The 14,378-nt window shown below is 39.8% G+C and overlaps 2 protein-coding genes and 1 pseudogene across 2 annotated transcripts; all 3 read left to right on the plus strand.

Annotated features, from left to right (window-relative positions):
• The first annotated feature begins 251 nt into the window (after positions 1-251).
• On the plus strand, positions 252-814 carry LOC125087740 (keratin-associated protein 3-1). The gene has a single exon (XM_047708382.1). The coding sequence runs from the start codon at positions 290-292 to the stop codon at positions 581-583; it is 294 nt and encodes a 97-aa protein (XP_047564338.1). The 5' UTR covers positions 252-289; the 3' UTR covers positions 584-814.
• Positions 815-8,481: 7,667 nt separating this feature from the next.
• Positions 8,482-8,832, plus strand: LOC125086675 (keratin-associated protein 3-1-like; annotated as a pseudogene).
• Positions 8,833-11,314: 2,482 nt separating this feature from the next.
• Positions 11,315-12,139, plus strand: LOC125087434 (keratin-associated protein 3-3). Its single transcript, XM_047707756.1, has one exon. It carries the CDS (start codon positions 11,361-11,363, stop codon positions 11,655-11,657), a length of 297 nt encoding a protein of 98 aa, XP_047563712.1. The 5' UTR covers positions 11,315-11,360; the 3' UTR covers positions 11,658-12,139.
• Positions 12,140-14,378: the final 2,239 nt, after the last annotated feature.

The raw sequence follows: 14,378 nt of genomic DNA on the forward strand, positions 1-14,378 counted from the left end.
AAATGAAGTGTCCTTAAAGTGACAAAGAGCCAACATGAAGAGTCCTAATTTGACAACAAAACAACCTAAACCCCTTTTATAAGGTAAAGAATGTGTCTCAGGTAATAAACACTTAAGTAATTAGACGGTTTTAATGGTGATAGCTATAAACTGAAACACGGAAAAAAAATCGTGGTAATAGGCTGACGCCCAGGGAGGTGAGTATAAAAGAGCCAAGGCAGAAGAGAGAAGCACTGAGACACCAACAGACTTCTCTTCTCAACCCAACAAAAACCCAACTCCTGATACCATGGCTTGCTGTGTTCCCTGCTGCTGCAGCGTCCCCACCGGCCCCGCCACCACCATCTGCTCCTCTGACAAATGCTGCCGGTGTGGAGTCTGCCTGCCCAGCACCTGCCCTCATGACATCAGCCTCCTCCAGCCCACCTGCTGCGACACCTGTCCCCCACCCTGCTGTGAGCCTGACACCTATGTGCCCACTTGCTGGCTGCTCAATTCTTCCTACCCAACTCCTGGAATGAGTGGGATCAACCTGACCACCTACGTGCAGCCTGGCTGTCAGAGCCCGTGTGAGCCCTGCTAAGCAACCCTATCTCTGCATAGGTCAGTGATGTGGGGCTCATCTGACCTTCAACCCCTGCTACCACCTACATCAGGCTAAATCAATCCCAAGTCCCTGGGCCATGTTTTCATGAATTCACTCAACTTCTTCTCTCCTGATTTGAGTGGAGTTAAAGACCTTCTTTCTGTCTTTTAGGCCATTTCATGGCTCTTTGAGAAATAACTATTTTGACTATTCCTTAATAAACTTTATTCTGGCTTAGCAAATGTTGCTTTGTGATGATTTATTCTCGTGTTTCCTCTCAGGGAAAGTGGAATGCCTACCTAAACCTGAACAGCAATTCATCATATCCAAGATTTATCTCAGCAGAAGGAGAGCATGTGTGGTGGAATCATTGAAAAATTAGATACTGGCTCTTTGTCATGGGTTGAAAAGTGAAAAATTCACTAGGTCATCTTATAGGATCTTTTTACTCAATAGGTATTTTTTTAAGACAACCACTATGCCAAGCCCTATCCTGGAACCTGGAGATTAATAGGTTTTTTAAATGCTTTATTCATTTTAATTTCCACTGACCCTGAAATTGATTTTTCTTTATTCCCTAGGTGACTAAACAAACTGGCCACTTTGTAGAAATAATTTTGATTCCATTAGTTATAACCATCCAAGCTCAAAATGCAATGTAATTTGGGGAAGACCAAATACCCATTTCTTCATATATGCTATCTTCTAGAAAAATCAATTCTGAATATTAGCATTTATTGGTTATTCCTTGATCCCTCAAATGAGGCTTGGTTTATGTAAGTCAGAATTCTCCTTAGAAGTTTATTAGTCCAAGTGTCATAATATCATGTTGTTAAAATGAACTAAAAATATCAGACTGTAGTGCAGTATTCTCCAAACACAAGAAACAGGCACACAATTCTGGAAGCGAAAACACACAGTTCCTCTTAGAACAATTAACTTTGGTGATGACCATTAATTCATCTCCATAGTTGTCCTGTAAAATTCCAAGTGTGCAAGATTTTTACAGAAAATACCCAAACTGTAATCTCATATATTTTCTTGGACTTGCCTTAGAACTTTGGGCTATGTACTTCCTCTCAGCCTAAGTCTCCTTATTATCATAGCAGAAATGATACTCTTATCCCTGCTTATGTTTCAGGATTATTGTGAGAATCAAACAACCCAAAGTGTTGACAGCCCCACTCTGGGTGGTGAGAGACACTTGCCATTATTGCCACACAAGGATTCCCAGCTTCCTCACCAAAAGGCACCCCCTTATTTCTAGAAAAACATTATTTTTCCCATGTACCTTTGTAAAATAATTCATTGCTTCCTTCATGTTTGTTCAAAATACATTTATAAGCATCAGTGAGAATTTTAGGATTAATATACCCAAGTTACCTCTTTTTTTTAGTCAAAAGCAAATCAGTCTGACATTTTCATACATGCTTGTAAGGGATAAATATTTAGACTTTATTTTTAATACTGAAAATAAGTCTGAGTGTCCCAGTACTACCTCTGTGGACCTTTAGGCAATCAAAGACCCTTGGCTCTAGTTAAAAATGCCCCAGATGGAACCCAGGAAAGTTGTGGCTCTGCGCTTGAGCTGCCTCTGCGGCCCTGAGCTGGTCACTGGAGCTCTGTGCATCTTAAATCAATTAAAAGGGTTGGTTGACCAGAAGCTCTCTAGGACACTTTCAGCTTTAAAATTCTATGGCTCTAGATCGTCCAGAAGCATTTTAAGTAAAAGTATTCTATGCCACTAACCAACTCCACCCCACTTTATCACTTTTGCTACTTTCATTCATTATAGCTAACATTTGGTGAATATCTACCAGGCATTCTAATTTATGCTTCATGGGAATTATTTCATTTCTAACAAAAAAACACAGACAGATAACTACCATCATTCTCTTACAGGAGAGAAAACTGAGGCTCCCAAAGTTACACAAATAGTAAGCGCCGCAGGGGATCAAACCTGAATCCAAAAACCGCTTCTCTTTCCACTATACCAAAGCACACACCTCCTTTGCAAACAGCACCATGTTCAAGACAGATAGGATTACACGTGGCTCTCTTTATCTAGGAGAAAGTATATGCCACTTAACAACACATTTTCAATTATCCCCCTAAATTATATATCTGGTTGTATATAGTAACTCACTCTTTCTGGGGTGATTACAGTTTAAGACAAAATGAGTATATACAGTGAGTCTAGGAAAAGCTGTTTAGGTTCTAAGGTGAAAACAAATCATCTTTTTTTTAAAGTCAGACATTCAACAGTGATTAGCAACCTCAGCACAGGAAAAACATGGACTGAGTCATTAAGCCCGCACTGAAATATGGAATGTTTGGCAACTCAAACACATTTTTTATTTTCTGATGAGTTTCAATAACCCAGTTCAATGCAAAAACAAACTATCTGTAAAGTTAGTAATTGTTTATCCATGATAAGAGAACAGAAAACCAAGTCATATCATTTTTCTTTCAAATTTATCCTGGCCTCCAGACCTTTCTTTCCATCTTCACTGATTCTAGCCTAATTTAGGCACAGATCACCAGACCCCTGATCACAGCCTCCTAGTTAACCTTGGTTCAATAATCCCATGCCTCTCCCTTCATCCAAACTATACCTCTGTGAGACCAAGCTTCTATTCCTATTATAAATATTGGCTAAATTGAATTGCTCAAAACTCTAGGATAACTCAAAATTTTTTTTAATTTTATTTTTTTACTGAATCAAAGCTAAATTCTTCAATGTGGCTTTTAAGACCCCCAATAACCTGATATAGTCAATTCCAGTGACTTTTACCTGCTACTAGTCCTGGGGCAATGTGTAACCTACACTTATCAGAGCAATGTCCCCTATATGACAGTCAAGAGAGTTGTCTCTGCAACCAGACTGTCTTGCTTTTAAATCATATCTCTAACACTTACTAGCTATGTGTCCTTTGGTCATCTCATTTAACTCCTCTCTGCCTCAGGTTCCTCAACTGTCAAATAAGATTAAAAATAGTTTGTAACCTACATAACAATATACCACAGAACTGTGCAGGTCATGAAAAACTAGGAAAGACTGAGAAAAGATTGTCCCTGACCAGAGGAGACTAAGGAGATGTGATGACTAAATGTATTTTGGGATCTCGGGTTGGATGCTGGAACAGAAAAAAGACAGTAATGGAAAAACTAATGGAAAAACTAGTGATATCTGAATAACATCTGAAGTTTAATTAACAGCAATGTACCAATGTTGGTTTCTTAGTTTCAACATATGCACAACGGCATTGTTAAGGTATTATCATTAAGGGAAATTGAGTGAGGGGTAGATAGGAATGCTGTACTATCTGCAAACTTTGTGTAAGTCTAGAATTATTCAAGAATAAAGAGGTGATTTTTGAAAAGTATGTATAAATAGAGAGAACTGGTGGTTTCCAGAGTGAAGGGGGTAGGGGATGGGCAAAGGGGGTAAAGGGGAGTGGGGGATACAGGCTTCCAGTTATGTAATGAATAAATTATGGGAATGAAAAGTACAACACAGGGAATACAGTCAATGGTATTGCAATAGTGTTGGATGGTGACAGATGGTGGCCACACTGTGTTGAGCACAGCACAATGTACAGATCTGTCCAATCGCTATGTTGTACACCTGAAACCAATGTAAAATTGTGTGTCAGCTATATTGCAATTTAAAAACATTTTTTAAAGTATATACCTCCAAAGAATTTCCAATGGAAAAAAAGACCAGCTCTTCAACAAATGGTGTTGGGAAAATTGGACAGCCACATGCAGAAGAATGAAACTGGAACATTTCCTTACACCACACACAAGAACAGACTCAAAATGGATGAAAGACCTCAATGTGAGGCAGGAATCCATCAAAATCCTTGAGGAGAACATAGGCACCAACCTCTTCAACCTCAGCCAAAGCAAGTTTTTCCTAGAAACATCACCAAAGGCAAGGGGAGCAAGGGCAAAAATCAACTATAGGGACTTCATCAAAATCAAAAGCTTTTGCACAGCAAAGGAAACAATCAACAAAATCAAAAGATAACCAACAGAATGGGAGAAGATATTTGCAAATGACCTATCAGATAAAGGATTAGTATCCAAAATCTATAAGGAACTTACCAATCTCAACACCCAAAGAACAAGTAATCCAATCAAGAAATGGGCAAAGGACATGAGCAGATATTTCTGCAAAGAAGACATTCAGACAGCCAACAGACACATGAAAAAGTGCTCAACATCACTCAGCATTAGGGAAATACAAATCAAAACCACAGTGAGATACCACTTTACACCAGTCAGCACGGCTAAAATTAACAAGTCAGGAAAGGACAGATGTTGGCAAGGATGCAGAGAAAGGGGAACCCTCCTACACTGTTGGTGGGAATGCAAGCTGGTGCAGCTGCTCCAGAAAACAGTATGGAGGTGCCTCAAAAGTTGAAAATAGACCTACCCTGCGACCCAGTAATTGCATTACTGGGTATTTACCACAAAGATACAAAGGTAGTGATCCAAAGGGCATGTACACCCCATGTGTATAGCAGTGATGTCCACAATAGCCAAACTATGGAAAGAGCCTAGATGTCCATCAACAGATGACAGAACATATAAAAAAGATGGGATATATATATATGTATAAAAATACATACATATATATAATGGAATATTATGCAACCATCAAAAAATGAAATCCTGCCATTTGCCACGATGAGGATGGAACTAGAGGGTATTATGCTACGCAAAATAAGTCAATCAGAGAAAGACAATTGTCATATGATCTCACTGATATGAAGAATTTGATAAACAAGACTCAATCATAGGGGAAGGGAGGGAAAAATGAAACAAGATGAAACCAGAGGGAGACAAACCATAAGAAACTCTTAATCTCAGGAAACAAACTGAGGGTTGCTGGAGGAAAGGAGAGTGGAAGGGATAGGGTGGCAGGGTGATGGACACTGGGGAGGATATTGCTATGGGGATGCTGTGAATTATGTAAGACTGATGAATCACAATCCTGTACCCCTGAAACAAATAATACATTATATGTTAATAAAAAAAAGTTTTTACAAAAAAATATATACCTTCTAAAACTGTAGTCAAGATTAAAATTAAAACATGTACAGCCTTTAGAATAGTGTGTACCAACTGTCGACCTCCAGGTCCATCTTCTTATACTCTGTGATGCTTGGGGTGAGGACTCTTAATCTCCTTTGCCTGACTTTCTAGTAGATTCCACCAATGGAGGGCACTAGAAAGAGCCTGTAAGGCCCAAGGAAGAGAAGGTCTTATTGCCCCAGCATCCAGTCCTTTATCAGGCAGCCACAGTAGATTCTAGTCTCCAGCTTCTTTCCATGATGCTCCAAAAATAGCATCACTGCACCCCCTCAGAAACACCTATACCAGCAAGGGGGTGACTCCCACCCATGAAGGCCCACACTCTGGCCCCACAGGGCCTCTCCCCTGAGCTTCTGAGGCAAGAGTACCAGTTGGGCAGCCCCCGGGATCTGTGCCCAGCTCTGTAGGGCCACTCTGCCAAGCATCTGGGTTCAGTTGCTCCCAACCTCTTCTTCCCAGTCCCCACCCTAAGGCTGGTAGCCTGCTTCTTGTGTTTGTTACCTCAGTTTTCCTTTTTGGCTTTTTCAGTCCTCCAATAACTATTTAACCAATCCCCTAACTTAAAATTCTCTCTGTTGAAATACTTTGTGTGAGGTTTTCCCAACTAAACTTGATACAGAAGTATTTACATCATAAATGTCAGTTATCATTATTTTCCAACCTTCCTTCCTCAACCATTCCTTCCATGTGTTCCACCCCCAAAACTCCATCCCATGATCCAGGCCCTACGGTTAGGTACTACAGAAACCAGGAAAAATAAGACATAGTCTCTGCTTTGAAGGAGATTACATTCTAGTTAAGAACCAACATGTAGGGGCGCCTGGGTGGCTCAGTGGGTTAAAGCCTCTGCCTTCAGCTCAGGTCGTGGTCCCAGGGTCCTGGGATCAAGCCCTGCATCGGGCTCTCTTCTTGGCGGGGAGCCTGCGTCCTCCTCTCTCTCTGTCTGCCTCTCTGCCTACTCGTGATCTTTGTCTGTCAAATAAATAAAATCTTTAAAAAAAAAAAAAAGAACCAACACATGTGCAAAAACTGCAGCCAAGTTTTATGGATAGATAAGGGTTGCAATCAAGGCCCAAGAAGGCCTGGCCAACTCTACCAGGGACAGGGGCAGCATAGGGGCAGAACATGGAAGAAGTCATTGTTTTCCTTGCCCCAAAGACACTTACCTCTTTTCTAAACATTGTCTAATCAAAACGACTTATTCCAAACCCTGCAGGCATCTCTGATCACTGAGCCTTTCCACTGTATTTCCTCCTGTGGACATTCTCACAGTGCCTATCCGGAGAATTGCACCGAAATGACCTGACAGTGTCACACGCAAGGCTGAATGATTTGCATAAGCAATTCTCATGTCATCTTTATTTAATTCTTGAAGTAAGACTATAGTAGGTATATATTACTATTTTTCCCAAATTTGTAGTTGAGAAAACTGAAGCCCAAATAACTTGATCTAGGTCTCACAACATGTAATTTATAATTTGGATTCAAACCTAGCTCCAGCACTCCTTCCATTACCTTGTCTTGTACTTAATTATACATTGTTTGAATCATATGCAAAGGAATATCTAGCCTTTTCCATCAGAGTTGGTACTCTTGGAGGGCAGGCACCATGCCTTCTATTTTTCTCTCTCTCCTACAGTTTTCAGAATGTATTACAGATTGAATAAATATTTGATTTATAATGAATAAATTTGCTTACCAGTGTCCTTTACTGTAGTTATGTACTAGCTTTGGCCATGACATCTTAATATTACCTTGAATTAAAGTGGAAGGACTTTTCTAAAAGTTTGATGGGAGGTGACTACCAGCTTTGGCAGTAGTTTTGAAAAATGAAATAGGCAGGTCAGCAGTTTGGCTTTTCTGAAAAGTTTGGTGTTTTGCAAAGAGAGGAAAGCTCATTTTTCAGACCATATATAGTCTTATGGACCTATTTTTTTTTTAAATTTTTTATTTATTTGACAGAGAGAGAGAGATCACAAGTAGGCAGAGAGGCAGGCAGAGACAGGAGGAAGCAGGCTGACTGCTGAGCAGAGAGCCCGATGCGGGGCTTGATCCCAGGACCCCGAGATCATGACCTGAGCCAAAGGCAGAGGCTCAATCCACTGAGCCACCCAGGTGCCCCAGGACCTATTTTTAATATGTTCAGGCTCCTGGTTAAAAATAAAAAACAATGCCCTTTGAGAGCTTATTTATACATAATTGCATACACAGACAATGTAGTGGATCAATACAGAAAATCATCTAGCAGGCTCTGAACTTCCCAATGAAGATGATTTTTTTTTTTATTTCTGATTACTCATTTATTCCCTCAAATCCATGAGAAGATAGCAAGGTGAATGTGGCAGGAAAAAAATCCCAGAGGTTTTGACTTCCCAAATATATCCAGAACACACATTTTAAGAAGGATCATTTCTTACTTTCTAGGGAAATCACTCTTGATTCTTTACACTCAGCAGTGATCCTTTTTAAGAACAAATTCTGGTTGGTAAAAAAGAGGAAAGTTAGAAAAGACAGTGACATATTTGCCCGTGATTGAGTAAGTAGAGAACCTACACTGATACCATTTTGAAACAGAAACAGGAAGCACGTTTGAAATGTAGCAACACAACCAAATAAAACTGAAGGAGAGCTCATCCCACAGCTGATAAATAAGAAGTTAGTGAGTTATTTGTACGGGATTATACAAACAACAACAGGGAAACTTTATGATGGACAGAAGCTGTGTTCCCTGAGACAGCTCCATATAAAAGACTCAGAAAACAACTCTGTAGAATATCTTCCTTTGCAACAAAATGTCTTGCTGTGAGTCTGGTCTCCAAGGCTGCTGCAGCATCCCCGAGGGTCCTGCCACCACCATCTGCTCCTCTGACCTGTGCTGTCAACATGGAGTCGACCTGCCCAGCACCTGCCCACATGAGATCAGCCTCCTCCAGCCCGCCTGCTGCGACACCTGCTCCGCACCCTGCTGTGAGCCTGACTCCTATGTTCCATCATGCTGGCTGCTCAACAGCAGCCACCCTCCTCCACACCTGAGCGGGATCTCTGTCACAACCTGTGTCCAGCCCGGTGAGTGTGAAGCACCAGGCTGCTAGCCAAAGATAGGTCCAAGAGCTTGCCCACACTGCCCCAAGGGACAACGATAGTCATTAAGGGCCACTCAGCAAATGGTCTTTAATTAAAAGCTGTGGAAGAAAATGTTCTGACCCTGTGCCTTCAGTTTTGCAGAACTGTTCTACATTTTGAATGATTTCCAGTGAGAAGTCAAATAAACACTGTCATGGACCTCCTCACTTTAAAACTAAATAAACACCACTGTGCCCAAACCACGTGCTGTCTCGTGTTTAATGCTATAATTACCAAACAACTCTTGACACATGTGTGCATATCATAAACCTATAAATACGTCCAGCAGAATGACACCATCTGATGACATCAGCATAAATCTCACAGGCAAAAGGAAGCCTCACAAGGATATGTACATACTTGAAGAAAATTGCCTAAATGGTCAAATATATTAAACCCTAAGATTAAAATCATTTTAAATTCCAAGGTCAACTCTTACTTTTAATTTTAATATTTCCCTGCCTCTTTAAGTAACTACATCACGTTTCTCCTTTTAAAGATTCTGAGAAACTGGCAATTAAATATCCACATACAGAAGAAACCCCAAAAACTGAGCTGAGCCATATTTTTTTTTTTTACTCATTTAGGTGAAGTTTTAAATGTAAAATCGTTTTGACAAGTGTAAAAGCACTTCAGAAATGAAATGAATCATTCTGCTTATCTAAAGTATTATTATTATTATTAGGGGATATTCTAAAAATAAATACATACCTTTTTCATTCTAATCTGCAATTTAATCCAATTCAAAACACATTTATCAAATGCCTACTCTGACCTAGGTACTTGACAGAGACAAAGGAAGTGAAGTCATAATTCCCACTTTCAGAGAGTTTGCATTGGAGTGAGGAAGACAGATAAAAATGATGAGCCATAATATATAACAGACTGAAATGAGGTTTACATGAAAAGATAGGCAGCATACTTTGTGAAAGCAAAGAATGAAAACATCTAGAAGAACCACCTAAAGGTTGCCATGAAGAAGATATTTGAGCTGATACTTGAGGAATAAGCAGGATTTGAGAAGTAGAGAGTTGGGGAAGGACATTGCAATGGATGATCACACAAAGATGCAAAGTACCTAGAAGGCGCTAACCTTCATTTTTATTTGATAAGCTTTGTGACACATATCAATATTCAAGCAAAAATCAAGCCACCTTCACTAATGAGTTTTTCTTCCAATAAAATGCATGAAGCTTATTTACCAATGACATTTAGTATTTTCTGCTGATTGTTTCAACCAGATTTCTTCACTTTTAAAGAGGCCAAGTTGGTTTTCAGTAACGTCCCCTCAGATACAGCCCACCAAAGAATGTGTACTTTGTGTTTCCTCAACAACTTGCCATCCAACAAATTATGTACTTTAGATTCTAATACCTGAATAGTTTCGTGCTAAACAAAGGGAAGATGCTGGAATCAGGATATTACACCCTGGAGATTATTCAGTCCAACTTCCTCATCTGCCAACCTAGACTCTGGCAAACCAAGGCCAAGTGAGGTGAGGAATGCTTTAGAAGGCATTCCTCAAAGGAATTTACAACGTAATTGAAGATCCAAGATATGAAAACAAATAAATATGCACAATAGGAAATAAGTCCATGAAGAAAGGATTTCTATAGTTCTAAATCACATTGGATCAGATCAACTTCCAGAACCCACTGTCATTTTGTGAATCTTGTGACTACTCCTTTTAGTCCTTGTTTCAACTTATTTTAAATTTAGTAGAGCATTCATTTGAAAAATGAATAAAGATGAGGTGAATTTTCTTTTAACAGTACATTTTACAAAAGCCAGCAACTTGGGTGGATCTTTCTTCCCAGTGAATTTACATTTTGACATAACTTTGAGTAAAGAATGCTAAAAAAAAAAAAATAGTAATACAAATTTCAGAAACTTGGAATAGATTAAAAATAATGAAAAGGAGTTTCATCTTATTCCATTCTGGCTCTACCCTACTTACTCAACAGAACCTGAATTATAGCCTCAATAAATAAAGTAAATATGTCTGAGATGCATACAGCCATATGCAACGTTCATCTAGAAGTAGCCATGTCCCTGTTGACTTTATTGAGAGGATGGTCCAATTAACCATTTGAGTTATATGTACTAAAATTAGTAATTAAAAATTGTATCATGTTATGCAATTATTTTAAATTAAGGGGGAAAAACAAGGAAAAGAATATAGCCTCTGAAACTATAGATAAATTGCCTCTCAGACTGATTATCCATAATTCATATAAGGTTTGGCATTCCAGGACCCTGAGAAAATAAAATGTAATCATCTTATGACAAAAATGACAAGTCAGTGAGTCAAAAACATGATTTACCTTAATAAGGGCAGGACTCTTAATGGACAAGTAAATACCAAACTGATTAGAGAATCTTAGTGAAGAGGAGTGGGATAAACAAAAATGAGAGGAAGCCTTCTGGTTGGACCAACACCCACTGGGGAGGGTATATAAGAGCCTCAAAGCAAGAGGAGACATTCACACCTTAGAAGCCTCATCTGTCGTTGCAAGCAAATCAATTAAAAACACAGATTCCCAACACCATGGCTTGCTGTGTTCCCTGCTGCTGCAGCGTCCCCACCGGCCCCGCCACCACCATCTGCTCCTCTGACAAATGCTGCCGGTGCGGAGTCTGCCTGCCCAGCACCTGCCCTCACACCACTTGGTTACTGGAGCCAACCTGCTGTGACAACTGCCCCCCACCCTGCCACATTCCTCAGCCCTGTGTGCCCACCTGCTTCCTGCTCAACTCCTGCCACCCCACCCCAGGCCTGGAGACCATCAACCTCACGACCTTCACTCAGCCCTCCTGTGAGCCCTGCATCTCAAGCTGCTGCTGAATGATGGATGCTTTGCTCCGTGCCTGACAATGAAAAACCCAGAAGCTGTCCATTCAGTATTCACTTGCCTCAGCAGTTTATCAGATGTTGAGGCAGACCAGATGGCCCAGATATGAAAATCTACCTTTCATTTTAACAGAAAGAAAAATTGAGACCTTTTTTATGATTATTTGGCTGAGTAACCATTTCATTCATTTGGGCAGGTGAATATCATCTATTATCAAAATACTAATGAATTCTCTAAGAGCTTGGCTGTATTTTCTGGTCATGTTGCTTTGTGGATCCCATTTCTTATACTGGATATTTTCTTAGAGAAAACAAATTCATGATGGGTTTTCCAATAAACTATTTCTCTGGCAAGGTTTGTTGTTTGTGTATGTCAGAGTTTTGGGTATATGTCTAATTTTTTTAAAAAAGGTAAAGATAAGATGATTATTTTATTAAAAGAAATAATCTATTAGAAGAATGCTTGGAACTAGCTAGCTTCCTAGGCTTGTTAACTTCAAATTGGTTATCTTTTATGTTCTCTCCTTTTCCTCAGCCACATATAATTTGGAGGTGAGCCAATATTTATTTCCCTACACTTTGCTAGGTAAATCATAGTAACTCACATAATCCTTAAAACATCACTCATAGATGAGAAAAATGAAGCTTTAAGAATTATTCAACACTCTCAAAGTTACTTAGTAAGAAATCCAGAATTCAGCTCCTTGTATGTCTGATTTTAAAGCCCAATTCTTTCTACCATATGACAGAGCCTCCAATACCAACAGCCAGAAGCTGAGTGAACAGTTATGACATCAACTTCAAAAATGCAAGAGAAATAAAAAATGTAAGAATCTTTAACAAAATCATCACATCCAATTATAACAGAAAAGGATCTATTGGCTCACAGATTAAAAGTGGCAGGTATTCAGTTCTAAGATCTGGGTCATTTAATGGGTCTACCAATTTCAACTTCATTTTCCCTTAAAGAGAACTTAAGTGGCCAACTCTAAAAAGCAGGGCACTATATCTCTACTTGCCACCATCCTTGGCACAGAAATTCAAATCAACAGAATGTCAAAACTTTCCAGGCAATGAGCTGAGAACTAGAGCTAAGGCTTGATTAAATATGATTTAATGGGGCATCTGGGTGGTTCAATTGGTTAAGCATCTGCCTTTGGTTCCAGGGTCCTGGGATCCAATCCAGTATCTGGCTCCTTGCTTAGTAGGGAGCCTGCTTCTCCCTCTCCCTCCGCCCCTCTCCCTGCTTGTGCTCTGCCTGTCAAATAAACAAATAAAATCTTTAAAAAGAAACAAAATACAAAAAATAAACATGATTTAATCTATGACTTCATTTTGTTTTTACCAATCTACTTACTTTTATCTTGAGATTATCCTTTACCCAGCCTTAGAGAGAGAATACATATATAATTCATATATTACACATATCACAAAGTATACATATGCATGTGTAATGTATATATGTGTCATTCATATACAAAGGCACAACTCAAAATATGAAAAGCATTGAGCGAAAACCAAAAGAATAAAGGCAAAAAAGAAAAAGGCAGGGCAAGGAAGGGAAGAAATAAAAGCCTTTAAATAAATATGTTTCTCAATGCTCTTAGTCTCCTCAGAGAGGGATTTCTCAGACAATCTCACAGGCTTATTAGTGGTTTGAATGAACAGAACTTAGCAGCCATGGGGTACATGGATTCAGGCTACAATAATACCAACAAGGAATTTAGTCCATTCATTCATTCACTTGGCCAGTATTTCATGAGTGCTTCCCCTGTGCCAGACATCATATCTGTGTTAGGATTGTAAAGATAAAAGAAATGTTATTACCTGGAGTGTTCTCAAGTTTCTCTCAAATCTGATGAGGGAGGCAGACAAGCTGTCTTTTTTTTTTTTTTTAATTTGGGGTGCTTGGGTGGCTCAGTCAATTACGTGTCTGCCTTCAGGTCAGGTCATAATCCCAGTGTCCTGGGATCAAGTCCCACATTGAGCTCCTAACTCAGCAGGGAGCCTGCTGCTCCCCCTGCTTGTGCTCTCACTCTCTACCACCACCCCCCTCCGGAAATAAATACAATCTTTTAAAAAATGTATTTGTTTATTTTAGAGAGAGAGCGGGGTGAGGGGCAGAGGAAGAGAACCTTCAAGCAGACACCCTACTGAGCATAGAGCCCAATATACAATCTCATGACCCAGGAGATCATGACATGAGCCAAAACCAAGAGTCGGATCCTCGATCAACTGAGCCACCCAGGAACCCTAAGACAAACCAGTTATTGTAATCACAATACATGTGTTTTACATGAGCATATGAATATATTTGTAATGCCATGTGGATCCTGCTGTGACTGATGTGAGCAGCATGGCATGCAAGCACACAGAGGAACTAAAACCCAGATCTGGTGATTCAGTGTCAGGGTGAGGGATAGTTATGGAAAGCCTCTGAGCTATCCAGGCTAAAAATTAGATGACAAGGCAGGAGAGGAGGGGAGATGCTGTTCCAGACACAACAGCAGCTTACTAAGTCATGGATTGAGTCCACTGAAGATAGGGAGAAGAAGTGAGGGGAGGAGAAGAGAAGAAATGCAAAGACCCTGAGGTTGGGGCTCCCTAAGCAAAGGGTTTTAAGACTGAAACCTCCAAGCAAAGAGAGATTTGAAGCAAGAAACTAACAATCCTATTTTGTTTCTTTTTATTATCAACCTTTGATTTAGGTCTTCA

The sequence above is a fragment of the Lutra lutra genome, chromosome 16, assembly GCF_902655055.1.
Source record: "Lutra lutra chromosome 16, mLutLut1.2, whole genome shotgun sequence".
NCBI classification, from domain to species: domain Eukaryota; kingdom Metazoa; phylum Chordata; class Mammalia; order Carnivora; family Mustelidae; genus Lutra; species Lutra lutra.